General features: G+C 50.8%; 1 protein-coding gene across 1 annotated transcript in view; it reads right to left on the bottom strand.

Moving 5' to 3' along the window:
- Col20a1 (collagen type XX alpha 1 chain) overlaps positions 1-17,564 on the bottom strand; it is a 39,721-nt gene that overhangs the window by 10,103 nt on the left and 12,054 nt on the right. Inside the window, exons 7-26 of the mRNA XM_052723955.1 lie at positions 17,180-17,344; positions 16,371-16,523; positions 15,998-16,167; positions 15,454-15,583; positions 13,437-13,582; positions 13,233-13,356; positions 12,917-13,053; positions 12,256-12,385; positions 11,869-12,011; positions 11,547-11,679; positions 11,008-11,156; positions 10,707-10,836; positions 9,742-9,780; positions 8,353-8,491; positions 5,664-5,806; positions 5,269-5,378; positions 4,783-4,941; positions 4,633-4,710; positions 3,865-3,951; positions 2,987-3,040 (exon numbers count right to left, since the gene is read on the bottom strand). Coding sequence (XP_052579915.1) covers positions 2,987-3,040; positions 3,865-3,951; positions 4,633-4,710; positions 4,783-4,941; positions 5,269-5,378; positions 5,664-5,806; positions 8,353-8,491; positions 9,742-9,780; positions 10,707-10,836; positions 11,008-11,156; positions 11,547-11,679; positions 11,869-12,011; positions 12,256-12,385; positions 12,917-13,053; positions 13,233-13,356; positions 13,437-13,582; positions 15,454-15,583; positions 15,998-16,167; positions 16,371-16,523; positions 17,180-17,344 — 2,519 coding nt within the window. The remainder of the gene's footprint in view (positions 1-2,986; positions 3,041-3,864; positions 3,952-4,632; positions 4,711-4,782; positions 4,942-5,268; positions 5,379-5,663; positions 5,807-8,352; positions 8,492-9,741; positions 9,781-10,706; positions 10,837-11,007; positions 11,157-11,546; positions 11,680-11,868; positions 12,012-12,255; positions 12,386-12,916; positions 13,054-13,232; positions 13,357-13,436; positions 13,583-15,453; positions 15,584-15,997; positions 16,168-16,370; positions 16,524-17,179; positions 17,345-17,564) is intronic.

Raw genomic sequence — 17,564 nt, 5'->3', positions numbered from 1 at the left:
GAAGCCGTAATGAGAACAGAGACAACCACTTTCACTAGCAGCAAAAGGAAGCATATTTCGGCATGAACCTGAGCCCGTCAACAACGGGATGCCGTGCTCCTGGATGATAGAATGCAAACTCTACAAGTACCGCTTCTTCCTAAGTACAGCTACACCCTGAATTTGGTCCCAGTAAAAACACCAGCTAAGGACGAGTGAGTGCTGCAGTCCACAGTGAATAAGCAAAGAGAACCAGCAATGTTCTGAAGAGGATCAGACTAGGCTGGCAAGATGGAACTCATGTAAAGGTGGATGGAGAGAGCAGATTCCACAAAGTTGTCCTCTGACCTGCACATGCAAGCATGCACACAACCTGCTGCGGGTTGAATCTGCCCTTGTTGAAGTGGTAGGTGTGGAAGCCAGCTGTCATTCATGACGTGCAGTGGACAGGAAAGATTTGGTCAGGCTAGGCTGTGGCCTGGTAGACAAACCAGTGAGGAGGGTAAAGTGTGCTTCGGAGATAGGACTAGGTTAAGATGGTACTGGCTAGCAGGGATGAATCCTCAGGGGATAGGGGCCAGAGGCTAACTTTTTTGAGGACTGGACATAGCTCCTCCCAACTTACACCAAGCAAGCTGCGGATGAACCAACACGTGCAGCTCTAAAATGCCAGCATCCAGAGAAACCAGAGGATGTCCACTTTCTACTCGCAGACTGAGGGAGACTTTTTACATTTTAATTGGATTTAATATGCATTTATTAGTGTGTGGACATGTGTAGAGGCCAGAGGACAACTTGTGAGTGTCAGTCCTGTCCTTCCAGCATATAGGTCCTGAGAATCAAATGCATGTAGGCTAGGTGGCAAGCACCTTCACATGCAGAGCTATTGTGCTCACCTTGGGAGGCCTTTTAAAATAGCCTACAAAATTCAAACCCCAGAAAAGACAGAGCAATGATGTACACTAGACAAAAATTTACCTTAAAAATCTGTACAGATAGCCGGACGGTGGTGGTGCATGCCTTTAATCCTAGCACTCGGGAGGCAGAGGCAGGCGGATCTCTGTGAGTTTGAGGCCAGCCTGGTCTACAGAGCGAGTTCCAGGACAGACTCCAAAGCTACACAGAGAAACCCTGTCTTGAAACACCAAAAAAAATTTTAAAAAAAAATCTGTACGGAAACCAGTCATAAACAAGGTCAAAGGGCATACAACAAGATGGCAGGGAAGTCACAAGTCACTTCAGCAGCACAGCTGACTCCAAAAAGTTAGGACTCCCACTAAAAAGCAAGTAACAAACAGGACAGTGGAGAGTTGGAGGACACACTCCTAACAAAATCCTGGCAGCTTCTGAAAGGCACCTAAGCTAGCGTAGCAAGTTCCAGGCTAGTATGGGCTACATAATGAGAACCTCTCGCAAACAAACAAAACTTCCTAGTTATGTCCATTTTCACCCAGCAGACTGCCTAACATCAGCTAGTTATCTGGGAGAGGTCTGGAGAGCAGATGGCTCACCATGGGAGAGCAGGTGCACGTCGTCCAGCTTCCAAGGACAGCTGACACTGTGCCTGTAAGGACACAGGCATGCATCCCTGAGGACTCTCCAGCTCCTGCAGAATGCGCCCACACAGCATCGCAGCACCTTTACAATGGAGGGGGCTGAACACTCATTTCCCTGATCAAAGGCTGACTATCTATCTACGCATGTCCACAGTACAAAGACCTCAGCCAGCTCTATCCGAGTTCACACAACCCTTCCCAAGAGGCACTGTACCAGGGTCAGGGCAGGACAGGATATGGGGTGAAGTCTTACAGACACCCCAGAAGGCTGAAAGAGGTGAAGGTGTCAGCGCAGAGGAGCATATTCCAATAGCTGCCACTCCTTGAATGCCTTAAACCCTGTACATGTGGCATTGTGGCCTACCAATCTAGAATCAAGCAAGAATGGCACCTTGTAGGCCACAGGGGATGGTGGTGGTAGTACTGCTACTGAAGTACACTGCCTTCCACTTCACATTCCTCAGACCAAGACCCTTATCCCAACACACATAGACCTCATAGAGCCAGACCCCACCCTGTGTAATGAGACCAATTCTCCCACTCCTAGCCAGAGGAAAATCATGCTTCAGTGGACTATCCTTTAGCTGGATTATCTGCCAGACTCCAGCAAAAACTCTGTCATTTCCACAGTCAGACTATGTTTGCTGATACCAGCAGAACCCCTGATAAGGGTAATGGAGCTCACACAAGCAATTTTCCCAGGGTTAGCCTGGTTTTGTCTGTCACCATGATGCTGTCTGAACCTGTGGTTATCCCTGCTGCTTTTACAGTAGGCAGGGTTCTGAGCCCAGATTCAAATGGAGGGAAAATACTGTCTATATTTGTCTCTAAGTAATCCCTAATAAACTCATTTTACTCATAAAGATCAACTTTAATGAGTCATTCTTTGGGCTGTTGGTGCCACCCCAGTTGGTACAGATATAAATTTTACATCTCCAAAAAATTAATTTTACATCTTGCCACACTCTGACACACCCACAAACCTCTGCAGAGTCAGACCCTCTCTCCAACATGCCCATAGACCCTGTAGATGACACAAATTCAGAGGCTAACCATGTCTGAAATCACTTTGGAATTCAGTCTCCTATGTGCTGTGGATGGAGGAGTTACCCAGTGTCTATGGAGGGGAATGATGAGACAGTTGAAGAGCTAGGCAATCTGGACTCCCAAGCCTCAGTTTCCCCACCTGTTCCATGTAGGTGATCCTGCCTATAAAAATAGGTGAAGAGCAAATATCCACTAAATACTGGGTTCAAGGCCAGATGTCCTGCAGGTGATATGGGAGCCCAGAATAATCCCTGACTTCCTTGTGATATAACACCCCTGCTTTTCTGATGCCCTTCCACCTGATACAGAATGCCATGAAACTTGATCTCTGTGCTCTGAATGCGTGGGGCCCTCCCACTGCAGATCAGATCAGGCATATTGCTCCTGTACTTCATAAGACCTACCTTGGGCCCTGGGTGTCCCTGCTGTCCTGGAGTGCCATTCCTTCCAGGGAGGCCCTGTAAAGATACAGACAAGACTGAATACCAGCCCCATCATAATCTTTAGTCCCACTCAGCTACCCCCATACCCAGCCTCCTCCAGCCCTGGACGCCTATGTGTGTTGCTGGGAGGAAAAGGATCCTCCAAGATCAAGGGTATCCTTACTGACCTCCTCTTCACTGCTGGGTACCCACTGGATTAAGGCAGATCTGAGGTCACACCCTGGGCCTATATACAATGAAGCCTGTGAACCACCAAGTGCAAAGTAAGTGCTGTTGACAGGTGTCCTGCAACCACTGACTTGGAAGCATTTGCAACCTTGCAAGACTGGCCCAGAAGCCTTGGGCTTGCAGAGAGAGAACCAGAAAAGGTATGAACATCCTTTGAGGATACCATGGCCTGCCCAAGGTAGAGGGCTTATGGTGCGGGCTAACTCCTTTCCAGTACCTAAGGCAGAGCTGCCTGCAAGGCTATGGCTCACAGTTTGCCACTTCATAGCCCACCAACCACTACCAGCATAGTCCTGGAGACCAGTAGGACCTGGGCTCATTCCATCAGGAACATGGAGAAACTCTTGATTTCCTGCCAGAGAAAGACCAGCATCTGCCCACAGATGGAGGACATATATAAGAGAGAAAAGCTCAAGTAGTGTGCAGAGGGGCTGGCCAGATTGGGCTGCTGGGCCTGATGGCCATAGAAGAAACCTAAGGAAGCCTATCCTGTGTGTAACGTGGCTGGGGAGGGCGGCTGGTGGGTTTGGTTTCCTGAAAGCTGGTGTTGAGGTCCACCAATGGCAGCAGAAGTCCCTGGTCACCTCCAGAGGAGAAGACACCGGACTCACCGGAGGGCCTTGGGGCCCTGGCGGCCCAGGGGTCTCAGAGGAGCAGGCACAGGCAGAAGGGAAGGCTGGGCATGTCTCTTCATCCCTCTGGAAGAAAAGAAATCATTTGTTCAATGGACCCTCCTTTGGATCTCATCCGATCTTAAGACTCACCATGGCCAAAGACACCTGACTCTAGGACACCTCTAGAGTCACTGCCAGAGGTAGGACAGGTCAGAATGAAGGCTGCTAAGTCCTGTGTATGCAGCAGGCTCAGTGTGCCCCCTCCTGGATACCCATGGGAGCCTTCTATCTCCTTTTCCCTTCTCCTCCCACCCTCCTAGCATAGCCAAGTTCAGGGTGGGTTCTCAAGGGACTAAAGAAGATAGCTGCAGACCTAGGATGCTGAGGAGAAGTCCTCAGCAGACCTAGGATGGCCCCACAGCCTCACTGAATGAGCTTCTACCTGAGCCTATAGAGAAGAGGGAATAGCTTCTCCTTAGAGCTGACCAGGGACTTCTAACTGGCATAAAGCTGTTATTGACAGAAATGGGATGTCATGCACATGTCACAGTCATGGCAGCTGCTATAACTGCAGATGAGGCTTCTTGGTATCCCCCCAAATGCCTGTGGGACTTTCCTATTCAGGTCCCTGGCCACCTCATCCAGAAAGTCTGCTTTCACCTCTCTCAGCACGGGTCTATACAGGCCATCTACCCAAATTCTGTAACCCTTAGTGGCACTCCCACAGGGCCAAGGTACAGTGTCCAGGATCTTGTTTCCACTTACCAGTGCAGGGAGTTCACAGCACCTGTCCTTCTCTGCCCAGGTGTCGCTGCACATGATTTGCAACATCTGAAGCTGAAACTGTGAAGCAGGGGGAAAGTCAGGCCCCGTAGGAAGAACCCACCCATCCTATGAGATAAGGCCCAGACTCACCGTGGCTGAGCTGCTCCGTGGCCCCCTGGCCTTAGCCAGCCTCCCTAGTGTGATAAAACCAGCTGTGGGTGGGCTGCCAGCATCCCCAATAGGTCGCTCAGCTACCTTCCGACAGTCCACGTAAAGTCTGACCTTGGAGTGGCCCACAGCCACATGTACCTGCAGAAACCACAGTGAGTCTCTCACCCCAGACCAGGTCAAAACAGATTAAGGGGGCCCAGCATGTAGGGCCTGGGGTCAGATCCCGACTCCACTCTGGGACCTACTGGGTCTCAACTTCCTCAGGGAAAGCTACTGCAGGAGCCTTCCAAAGAGAAGAATTTGCTCTCTGACCCAAATTAAGAAGGGACCATCAGAACAGAGGAGCACCAGGGTCAAAGGCCCTAGATGGATCAATGCTTGACTCTCAAGGGAGACAACCACATGCAGGGAAGGCCAGACCAGAGGGTTGGAGCCTGCAGGGCTCAGGCAGACAGTTCCCAGGACCTTGTGGAAGCTTCCGAAGAAAACCTTCTTTGCATCCTGCAGGTCAAAGGTGACCTCCTGCAAGGCTGCCCTGGGATCATGGTTGAAGTAAGTCAGAGATTTTCTGCCAGCTGCCAGGGAGAATAGGGAGCAGACGAGATGGTAAGCTGGAAGAGGGTGGCAGTGACAGAACACAGGTCCTACCCAAGGCCCAAGTAGGGTCTCCACAATGCAAAGCTATGGTGCTATCTAGGATATCTGCTCACACTGATGATGATGGGCCTCCATGCCTAGTTGCCTAGGGAGACCCACAGCTTGGCCAGGGCGTTGGCATCTTTATATGCCAGGAGGTAAAGAAGGTAAGCAGGGGTCCCATCCCTCCCAACTGCCAAGGGTGATATGGGGCCCAGAGTCACCATCCAGGAGAACCCCAAGGATGGGCTGGAAGTCCTCAGCCATCATCTGCCACAGCGCAAAGGCTTCTCGGGGTGTTTCAGGGAGTAGGCGCACAAGGAAGACAATGGTGTGTTCTGGTGGCAGAGCTGCTGGGTGGATATCACTGGAGAGACAAGGGGTTGGAACAGATTTCAGAGGACTGAACTGAGGTATTCCTGTCTCAGTTTCTCCATAAGGAACATGGGAGTGTAGCAGAGCATCCCCTCTACCCAAAACTGTTAGCTTTCAACAAGAAGTGCTGAGGCCCCTGGGCCAACAGACCCTCTGCTCTCTGAAGCCAGGTCAAGGCTGTAGTGGAAGTCACTGTGCAAGGGCTGCTGAGAACCTTATGCTCAGTGACACTGTAGGTGAGGGGCCGACCAGGGAGACTCCACCAGGAAGGTCCCTGGAGCAGTCCTAGGACTCAAGAGCGGCTCCCACTGAGTATATATGCTGAGGTATCTATCAGACTAGGCAATAGGGGAATCTATGCCCAAGCTGATCCAGCCTATCTAAGGGTAATAAGGGCAAAAAAATGGAGTCTCGAGTCACTCAATACAACTATTCTTATCAATCTGCAGCTCCCTGTTTGACCTTCACCTGCTCTTAGGATAAAAGCCAAGAGCTAGAAAAATACCACATCAGCCATGATCCTGTAGTTCTTTCTTCTTAGAGATAGGAACTCACTACATAGCCTGGGCTGGCATTAGACTCATGGTGATCCTTTCTCAGCCTCCTGAGTTCTAGGGTTCCAAGTGCTGACACACACAGAACAACTCTACAATTCTCTAAACACAATGATCAGCCTCTACATTCCACCACAAGAAAGGATTCCTCTACTCTCAGCAGCTATCAGGGTGGGGGCCACTTGGGCTAAGTGAGCACTCCAAGGAAGTTAGTTATCTGTCCCACCCTCTTTTGGAGCCCCAGAAGAGAGAGCTCCAAGAAAAGTCACTCATTTGAGGAGAGGAACAATTAAGGGGAATCACTACTGAGAATGTGGGTGACTTTGATTTAGGTTTTGTGGTAAGACTAGAGACAGGGATGGCCGGTAGCAAAGACAAGCGGGGAAGGAAGAGGCTGGTGAAGGAAACAGATAGTCATTAAGATGAGGGACAGCCAAATATGTCAAGCCTACATGAGGGCAAGGGACACTCCATGGCAAGGTCAAGCACAAAGTACGTGTGGCCATGGCCATGCCTGCCTCAAAGGACACTTCTCGCAGGACAATGTAAAAATAGATCATGCAGATAGAAAAGCTCTTAACATCACTGTCACTGCGGAAATGTAAAAATAGTGAGATACCACCTTGCTGTCAGGAAAATAAAATCTATTGGGTGTTGGTAGAGCGAGGAGAACCTGGAACAGTGTTGAGACTGTAAATTAGCATAGCCACTGTGGGAAACAGAATGGAGGGTCCTCAAAAAACTAAATAAGAACTACGAGATGATCTGGCAAGTCCATTACTGGGTACAAAGGAAATGAGATCAGACTTCGTGGTCACTGTAGCTCTATTCACTAGAGCCAAGAAATGCAATCAGTCAACATGCCCATTGCATGAGAGATGGAGCCAGGCTCTGAGGACAGAGTGGTATGTATATGCCTCAGGGTAGGAACAGTAGGGGATAACGGATGAGAAAGCTATTGAGAAGCAGTAAAGTCCAGGGGAGGGAGTTCATGAAGAACTAGAGTGTGGGTATACAGAGGACAGGTGCAGACCATCACCAGCAATGGTTTTACAGTAACTAATACACACTATGTTTACCCTTATCTAACCATTAACTAATTCATGCATCTATAGAAAAAGGTGGTGAGTTTGTGTGGGTCTCAGCTGAGTGGACAAGAAGGGCCTCCCCAAGCTCTCTGCTTGACTAGGAAGCTTCTGCATGCACCTGACCAAAGTTTCTAACTGTTTTCATGAAGGAGCATGAACAAGGACAAAATCTCCAGCTTGCTGCCTGCACCTGGGCCCCAAATTGCTGTGGGAGCCCATGGGGCCATGCTCTGTCCACTTGTGGATTCCTTTCCTGCTCATGGGAGTATGTGGTAGTGGTGTGAAGGTCAGAGCTTTTCAGTGCTCCTTGCAAGCCTCTGTGAGGCCTTATTTATACTTTTGTTACATGACCAGGTCTCAGTTCTTTTAGGAAGCGAGCCTGCTGCTCAGTCATACTGTATGCATCAAAGTTCAGGTTAATGACTCATTCATGGGATAAGCAGGAATTAGTGTCTACTAGATACCAGGGACCTCATTGTCTTCTCATGGCTTCTTGGAAAGACCCAGTTCTCACAAATCTAGGATGGTGGCAGATTTGCCCATCAGTCTACAAAGAAGATACACAACCACTTAGAGGGAACAGTGCCATGGCTTATCTGCAGAATTTGTGATTGTGAATGATCTCTGAGCTACATAGGGATGGCTTCAAGTTATGCTGGACATGGAGCCTAATCCCACACACAAGACTTCATTAATCTGTCAAAAGAAAATTTCTGGAGTAAATAGGGCTGAAGCCAACCAGTTTATGGTCTACTGACATAGTTTCAGAGACTAGTCAGTTTTGGACCAGGGTCATGGAAGAGCCACAAAGTATGTGGCAGGCCCCATATTGAATCTCCCCCCCCCCATTTTGTACAACCTCTTCTTGTACTCCCAGTTCCCTCAGCCCCTCGCACCTGGCTCGCCGCATGAGTTGAGCATCCTTGAAGACCGTGAAGGTGGGGGCCACACCCAAGGCTGAGGGCTCCATGGCCACACCTCGAATAGAGGCATACTCCTTTGCCACAAGACCAAAGGCCACCATCAGGTCAAACCCTGGTGAAACAGGGAATGATGACTAGGAACAATCAGGGAAGGGGAAGGAACAGGGACAATTCCACTTGGAGAGGGGTGGCAGGATGTAGAAGAGAGGACCTGAAAAGATGGCTTGGGATGGGGTCACCAGAACGATGAGAGGCTGGAGCAGGGTCTTGGAGGTGGCCATGGGCCCAGCACTGCCTTGCCCTCCAGAGGAGAATCTAGCTCCTTTCTAATCAGGCTGACATCTATCCCAGGCCATCTGTTCCTCTTCCTCAATTCCAGGTCTGACACTGGGGAAATTGCTCACCTTGGAAAGCTATTTACAGGACACAATGGAACCCCTGACACTCAGACCCAGCCACCTGCCTCATACACCTACCAAACAGCACACACACTCTGCCCCAACCCAACTCCCAGGTTGCTCTCTTTAAGGAAGACCTTGCTGAATTCCCCTCTAGCCAGCACAGAAGCTTCAAGCAGCCTCAAGAGCCCAAGGACTCTCTATGGTGCAGACCCCAGCTACAGGTTGAGGCTGGCATACAAGTCACTGGGATGATCAGTGTCATGGTGGGTCCTCCAAGTACCAGCTCCTTTTTCAGCATTAATTGGCACAAATCAGAGTGTGAAATCACATATGTATTTGGTGTTTAACTGCACAACTAGACCCAGGGTGCAGAGGCTCAGGCTTTCTGAGGCCTATTTCAAGGAAGTAGCCATACCTGCCCATCTGTCCACTGGCCCTGCATTCCATGGGCCCTACCATTCACTCATCTCACCGCTCACCATCCCTGCCAGTTTCAGGGCAGTAGAAGTCCCAGACAGACTCTCTTTCTGGGATGCAGGTGAGATACAGCCTTCATATCACAGAGCTCTGTACACTCTACTTTTAAGGCCCTCCCTTGGTGGATAGAATCCCCTGACATGCCTCATGCTAAGCATCTGTTCTCCACCCTCTTGCATAGTACTTATGAGGACTCCAGGCTTTGCATGACTTAGCCCACATGCCTGGCAACAGGGAGCCACCTAGGGCCCTAGTGGAGCTAGCCAGCTCTGCCTCTGCCCTGCACATGCCAATACTAACTTTGGATAAAGCAGGAATAAAACTTCCCTGACAGCGTCGTAGGCTACCTGAGAAGGTACAGGCCTTGATCAGTACCCTATGGTTGATCCTAGATCACGAAAGGTCTGTTCCAACCTTGGAAGGGTCAAGAAAAGCAGAGCAGGCAAACGACAGAGCAGAGCTGGCACAGATATACAGAACTTACCTGAGAGGGGACTGTCCGGGTGCAGGGCTGGACAGGCTGCTGAGAGGACACAGAGGGTCTGGTGAGTCACATCAAAGCGAGCCCAACTACCAAAAGGACCACTTCCCGGGCAATGTCAGGCCTCTGGTGACAAGGCAGACCTGCACAAGCCTCACTTTCCTCCTTTATGCAGTGCCCACCCTGCAGTCTCCATTCCTCTCTGCCATGCCAGGACCTCACTGAGTGAGCAAGTACCCCTGCCTACCCTGTGCACCCAGGGCCAAAACCAAGGTTCCCTGGGGACCACACCCAAAAAGTTATGGGCCCAAAGTGAGCCCCAAGTACCAGATGGTAGGGCCAGGGAGATGACTGGATACAGTGAGCAGCACAGGCCTGGAGGCAGAGATACAGGCTGACCCTATAGCCAGATACAAGTCAGATGAAGTCACAGTCAGGACTCCAGGCATAGTGGTCATCCACTGAGCAGTGAGGAACCAATCATCATAGGCATTTGGGCTATAACTGAATGATCCAAGATGGGGCACTAGAGTTGAGGCAGTGGCTTCATGGACTCTGAAGGTCTTATGCCCTGAGCAGCTGTGGCTCTCAGGTGATTCCTCACAGCTGAGCCTGCCCTTGTGGGTTAGAGGCTACCAGGCCACAAGAGCCTGACTATGTCCTGTGGCATCAAGAACAGGTCTCTCCTAGGTCAAACTCTCCATACTCTCTAGCCATTTCCCAGTCACTCTGATCCAATCTGTTCTGTTTATTTTGGGTACCCCAACTCTCCATGGCCTCTCCACAGTCTGTGTTGGGCCTGGGGCCTCACTGGCTCTGGGGTCCACTGATTTCTAGTATCTGGCCTAGTCTGCGGTCTGACCAGATCTGAGGTCTGACTAGGTCTAGCATCTAGCTTGACCTTGAGTCTGGCTTGGGTTTGAGGTTTAGAAGGAGCTGCCTACTAACCAGTCTTGGTGCTTACTAACCTGTGCGGTATGTGGCAGACACTGCTATACTCTCCCCTGCTCCATAGACAGCTGAGACCAGGACCCTGTACTTGGTGGCAGACAGCAGGTCAGGAAGTACAACATGGCTCCTGGTGCTTGGCACAGAGATCTGTGGGGGGTGGGGGGAGGCCTCTGAGCCTTCCCTCTTAGACTGCCTTCTCCTTTCAAGGCTGTACTCCTTCTGCCCATCTTTCCCTCTATAAAGAAGCTGCTACCCACAAAGGATAGATAAAATCAGCATCTAAATCCCTGGGTAGCTCCCTGCTCTTTATAGACTCACCGATTTCTCTGGTCCAGAGCCTGAAGCCAGTGTATAGTTGAGCCGGTAATGTAGAACATGGCTACTTGGTGGTGTCCAGCTGACCTGTAGGCTGTTGGGGGTCTCCGAGGACAAGACCAGGTTGGATGGGGGGCTCCTGCTTGCTGAAGCTGTCCAATGCCACAGACAATGTGGAATTCAAGGCTCTCCAGAATGGAGGTACCCATGGCCAGAAGGCCAGCCAGTCAGCCAGTCCTGCATCATCTTATGCTCTGCCATGGCCAACCCTAACAATGCCCCTGCTGAGTCCCCCAATACTCCTAGGAGGTCTTTCACAGAGGCTGTGTCACCCATGCTTGGGAATTTGGAACTTAGCCACACCAAGAGCCTGTACCCTTTGTGGGCTTGGATCCAGAGGTCCAGCCCAGGGTCTCAGGGACTCAGGGAGCCTGCTTGCCAGTGGGAGTATGGGATCCTGGGCATGTGGATCCAGGAGGGTCTGGGTCCCCTCTGTGCTACTCCTGTCCCAAGCCCATCTGAATGGAAGAAAGGCCACCTACAGGGGATGTAGCGGAGGGACACAGGGTCACTGCGAGTGCCGTCCCTGTAGTAGGCAAGGATGGTGATCTCATATTCCACATGACTCATCAGGCCAGGTAAGATGGCTGTGTCAAGGGTCCCTGGGACAGAGATCTAAAGAAAGGAGAGTCCAGGGATCCACCTGAATTATAGGGAAACTCACCTCAAGAGGCTGGCTCACAGGCTATGGCAGACAGGTATTCCCAAGATATAGGACTTGGATGGACACACAGAGTCTAAGCCCCACTTGGCCTTGGGATCTGGGGCCATAGGAAATTCCCTGAAAGCTCATCTGCCCCTTACCTCATGGGCCTTCCCCTCTCCCAAGGGCATCCACTTGATTTGATAAACAAGTACACCAGACAAGGTGGTGGCCACCCATGACAGCTTGACTGCATCTCCCTGGAGCTCCGTTACAGACAGCTGGCTAGGACTGGGAGCTTTCTCTGGAAGATGGGGTGTAGAAATGGAGTATAGCGTGCTGACCTGAGCTGTTGCTTTCAGATAAGGGTCAGTCATACTGAGGAATGTCCCTGACCTCTTGTCTCTCCTCAGACCTTCTATCACATCTGCCCAGGTGCTGGTTCCCACCAGGCCTAGCACAGCCAGAACAGATGCCCAATACAGGTCCTTTAGCTGACCATAAAGACACAGTCCAGCTCCACCCCAACCTTGACTTCACTGACTCACTTGTGGTCACATGGCCAGTCAGCATGGAGGAACCACCCCCGAAGTAAAAACAGGTGACTCGGACGATGTACTTGGTAGAGGAAGAAAGGGGGCCCAAGGTGGCTGAGGTAGTATTCCCAGAAACCTGAGCCTGTGGGAGGTATACAGAGCAATCAGGCACCTGAGCCCCTGACAGGATGGGGACCCAGTCTCAGGACCTATAGCCATGGCTAGCCTATGACTCCCAAAAGAGGAAAAATGTGATCAGCTATGAATCCCCAGAATGGCCCATGAGTGGAGACTCCTCTCCCTGCCTCACCTTTTAACCCTACAAGCCATTCCGCCTCTAAATCTGGTGTGGCCACAGTCTTAGCATGACATCACTATTGCATGTATGTGCGCATATGTGCACATGTGTCTTTGCTTCAAGTCTTCCCGCAATTCCTGACAGACACAGCCCCCTTGAGGGCTGGGACATTATCAATACTGTGTCCTTTGCACCATCTCAAAGGCTGTGTAACAGGAGGCTAAACAGATATGAACTGAAGGTGTCCATAGGAAGAACATGTGGAGCGAGAGCCTAAGGATGTGCTAGGCTTCCAGTGCCTGTGTGAATGCTCAATCAACCTAGGATTCCGGGTCCCCCAAGAGGCCCTTGGGACTTTTGAGCCCCTGCTCTTACCTGCCCAGAGTGGCTGCCATCACTAGAGACATAGCTGACCTTGACCAGGCGCACAGGCCTCTGGGCTTCCCAGGACACACAGGCTGAGTTGTAGCTCACATCTGAGAAACTCAGGTGTCTTGGGGGCCCCAGGGTAGCTGCAGAGCATAACAAGGCTTTAGGGGCTGGCATTCCTATGCTTGGGACTGGGAAAAGGGTAGGAAGTGCTAGGACTGAAGAACATATGGGGCATCTGTGGTCACCTACCCTGGAGCAGGCTAAAAAAATAGAGCAGAGTATCTGCTATGTGAACAAGTGGCCTGGGAAGGATACTCACTGGTCCTGGCATTGATGCTCCGGACCTCACTGGCCTCTGGTCCCCGAAGACTCTGCACTGAAATCTCATAGTCCCTGCCCGGCTCCAGGCCATCCAGCAGTACCTCAGGCTGCCCCACGTGTACCTGGCAGGGATATGGCAACAAATGTCTCAGCACCAAGCCCTACCATCTGCCCCACCTGTCTCCCTGCCCCCACCTCTCACCTCTCTCCTCTGCTCCTCCCCAGGGGAGGCAGCCAGCAAGTACTGCACCAAGTACTGAGTGGCTCCAGCAGAGGGCTGCCAGGTGAGGTGGAGGGTTCTCGGTGTCACTGAGGCTAGGGTCAGTGCCCCCGGTGGAGGCAGAGGTGCTGCGGAGGGGATGACCATCAGGGGACTCTTGTGAGTGTGGCATATGCAGAACTCATAAACAAAGGAACCCTTTTTTCTAATGATAAGACTTTCACTAGGTAAAGTTATACAGATGTGGCACAGCCAGGTAGGCAACCACCAATCAGAGCACAGGATTGAGTCACTTGTCTTAAATGTCAGTGGACTCTGTTTTTCAGCTCACAATTCTGGGGGAGTCAGATCATCTTACTGGCCTAAAGCAATTTGCTACAAAGGTAGCAAGGGATGTAACCTCCAGGTTGAAAGACACACACACACACACACACACACACACACACACACACATACACACACACACACACACACACACGCACACACACACGCACGCACGCACGCACGCACGCACGCAAAACATATAATACATGAAGCCATTTCTGTGAATGACCAGAAGAGGCAAATCTAGAGGCAGAGAGCAGAGTCAAGGTTGCCAAGGCTGAGTAAAGGACCTGGGGTGCCAATGCAATGTACAGTTTCCTTGGGAAACAAATATGATCTATGATGGCCTTAGTGTAAATAGCCTTGAATATACTGTGCTGTTGAATAATCCTTCTGTACACTGTGTGAATATATGTCGATATGATTGGTTTAATAAACAAGCTGACTAGCCAAAAGCTCAACAGGATAAAGTTAGGTGGGAAAGCCAAACTGAGAATGATGGGATGAAGAAGAGTGGAGTCAGAAGAGATGCCAGCCAGCCCCTAAGGAAGCAGGATGTATAGAAAATGAGGTAACTCTGGGCAGTAGTGGCACACACCTTGAATCCCAACACTCGGGAGGCATAGCCAGAAGGATCTCTGTAAGTTCAAGGCTAGCCTGGTCTACAAAGCAAGATCTAGGATAGGCACTAAAACTACACAGAGAAACTTTGTCTTGAAAAAAGCCAAAAAAAAAAAGAAAAAAAGAAAGAAAAAGAAAAAGAAAGAAGAGAAAGAAAAAAAGAAAGAAAAGAAAATGAGGTAACAAGCCATGAGCCATGTGGCAAAGCATAGATAAGAAATATGTGTTAATGTAAATGTAAGAGTTAACTAGTAACAAGCCTGAGCTATTGGCCAAACATTTATATTAAGTTTCCAAGTCAATTATTTGGAAAGTGGCTGTCAGTTATTGGGGAGCAGGCTGTTAGGACAGGAAAACTCTACCTACAATACTGTTCTTTTTTGTTTGTTTATATTTTTGTCTTTTGAGACAAGGTTTCTGTTTGTAACCCTGGTTGTTCTGGAACTCACTATGTAGAACAAGCTGGTATTAAACTTACAGAGATCCACCTGTCTCTGACCCTCTAGTTCTGGGATTAAAGGTATGTCCACCACACCTGGCAAAGTCCTGCATTTGCTATCCCATGTTCCCTGTAAGTGGGTGAGCATGGGTAAATGCATTCTATCTCAATGCAGCTGTTATCCAGGAATCATGGTGGGTTCAGCAACAGCTGAGAGCTAGTGGCCTCAGCCATGTGCTGTTGCTAGACAGGATGGGAGCCTTAGGATATCTTTTTGTTTTTTGTTTTTTGAGACAGGGTTTCTCTGTGTAGTTTTGGTGCCTGTTCTGGATCTCGCTCTGTAGAACAGGCTGGCCTTGAACTCACAGAGATCCACCTGTCTTTGCCTTCTGAGTGCTGGGATTAAAGGCGTGTGCCACACCACCAGGCTGCTTTAGGACATCTTAAGCAGCAGTAGTAATGAGCCATGTGCGACACCACTGCGTTCAAAAGAGGATACCAGGGTCAGAGAGGCTTGGAATGGAGGCTTGTGGGAGCAATTCAGACCCAGGGTTACCTGTAGTTGTGCCCTGATAGTCCCCAAGGGGCAGGACTAGACAAAGGTCACCCCTTTACCTGTGGTTGCCCGGCCTTGCAGGCTCTTGCCAACCCCACTCTCATAGACAGGAAGCACAGAGACCAAGTATTCTGTGTTGGAGGTCAGGTTTTGAAGCTCCATGGATGAGACAGGTCCCTCCACCACCACCTGGGCAGGAAAATCCCATCAACAGGGTATAGGCTTGGGAGACGTGGTACCATCATCCTGAGACATTAGATCCCTACACAGAGCAGAGCAGCACCAGCCACCACGGAGACAGGAGAGAGAGTGAAACAATCCATTTGTCTATCAGTGTGTCATCAAAACCACATCTGGGTGTCTGCAGTCACTGCCCAGCACTCCTCACTCTGACTTGGTCTGATTGGGTGCATCTGTATATAGCTACCAACTCCCAACTCCACCCTCCTTGGCTTTCCTTTCTTTTGTGATCTTAATCATCTGTAGACCTTCATTCTAGTGCTTATCCATAGCTCAGCAGAACCCACCTGAGCCATGCTGGTAGAGTCCTGTCAGCTGCCCCAGCTTCCAAGGAGAGGCTGAACCAGGGGACCCCCCTCTTACCTCCTTGGGGGCACCACCCCTAGAAGGCTGCCATACAATTAGATACTTGAGGGGTGGGTATAAAGCTGGAGTCCAAGACAGGTGGACACTGGATGAGGTGACGTGGGTCAGGACCAGTCTGGTGGGCATGGGGAAGGGGTCCAGGGCCAGAGTAGCTGCTGCTGGTTTGACTATGGGGAAAGGTAGTCAGGGAGCAAGTAAGCACATCTATTTGCTCCCCCTGGTGGCCATGTACAGGAGGGACGGGAAAATCCTCTCAACACATCCAAGGACAGATTTCCCTCTGGTTTACTCTACAGACCCTCATGAGCCATGAAAATTGGTGTAGCTTCAGTCTCCCTGTCCCTTGGTCACCGTGGTGTTGTGTCCTTACCTGGACCCCTGCCCTGGATTTTTTGGCAAATGAGGCGGCTGAGCAGAGCAGCTAAGGTGGCCAGCTGAGGGAAGTCCAGCACATTGTGGACAGTGATGTCCAGTGGCTGGGATGCCAGGAGCTTCAGTTCGGCTTCATCGGCATTCTTCACACCTGCTTTGGGGAAGTGTGTGCCAATAGGCCTCTCTGAGACTCTAATCCTATTTACAGACAGGACCATAGAGGAGAGACCTGCCAGAGTCCCCAACATATGGGAGGGCACAAACTGATGCCTTGTGTCCTAGATCCCATGGGGTATCTATGGGACATAGGAATGGGCCAGGAGAGGCCAGTGTGCTTAACTCTGGGAGCTCTGGGAAGAGGACCAGACTATGTGGATGCTGGTGCCAGGTGTCCATGAAAGAGGGGAATCCTGGGGAGAGAGAGTCTCTTAGAACAACTTTAAGTTTCCTTCCCATCAAACAGGGCAGTGAGTGTGGTTGATGCCCCAAAGAGCACCAGGAACAATCCTTGCTTGGGGAGCAGAGGGGGAAGGTAGAAGAGTCGTCAGACACAAGGACAGCCGCCAGGCAGGGGACCAGTCTGAAGGCTACTTGCCCTGTGAGCTGAAGGGTGGAAGGAGTTAGGGGAGTGTCATGGCAAAGGAGGCAGAAACAGACTTTGCAGATGCTGCTGCAAGGTGCAGCCATGCACCTCTAGGGAGCAGGACTTACTCTCTGGGCTCTATGGGTGTGGAATGTGTCTGTGACCCAGAGCCCACCCTGGCCATGAGCATTCCCACCCAGGGCCCAGGCACTATGTGGGCTCACCCACGACAAAGACATCAATGTCCTGATCCTTAAGAATTCGGGCAGCTGTGCGCACATCATCCTGGGACTTGCCATCCGTCACCAGAATCAACACCTTGGCTGCCTCTGGACGGGCACCTGCTGCTGGCTTCAGGTTCTGCCCCAGGACATGGGTTAGGGCGAGGCCTTAGGAACATCAGGGACAAAGTGACAGGCAGCCACTAGGACCTCCTCCTCAAGTGCCTTCTCAACCACAGCTGCTCCCAGCACTTGATCCCAGGGCTCTCTGTTCACATGTCTTGTCCGGCTAAAGACACTTGGGATCAGGGACAGCTCCTCCTGTAGAGGGTACCCATAACCCAGCAAGGCCACGCTTATGTCTTCTAAGAAGCCACCTGCAAGGCTG

The sequence above is a fragment of the Peromyscus californicus genome, unplaced genomic scaffold (genome assembly GCF_007827085.1).
Source record: "Peromyscus californicus insignis strain IS unplaced genomic scaffold, ASM782708v3 Scaffold_7__1_contigs__length_154581171, whole genome shotgun sequence".
NCBI classification, from domain to species: Eukaryota; Metazoa; Chordata; class Mammalia; order Rodentia; family Cricetidae; genus Peromyscus; species Peromyscus californicus.
The sequence above is the reverse complement of the archived record's forward strand: the minus strand, read 5'-3'. Positions and strand labels throughout refer to the sequence as shown.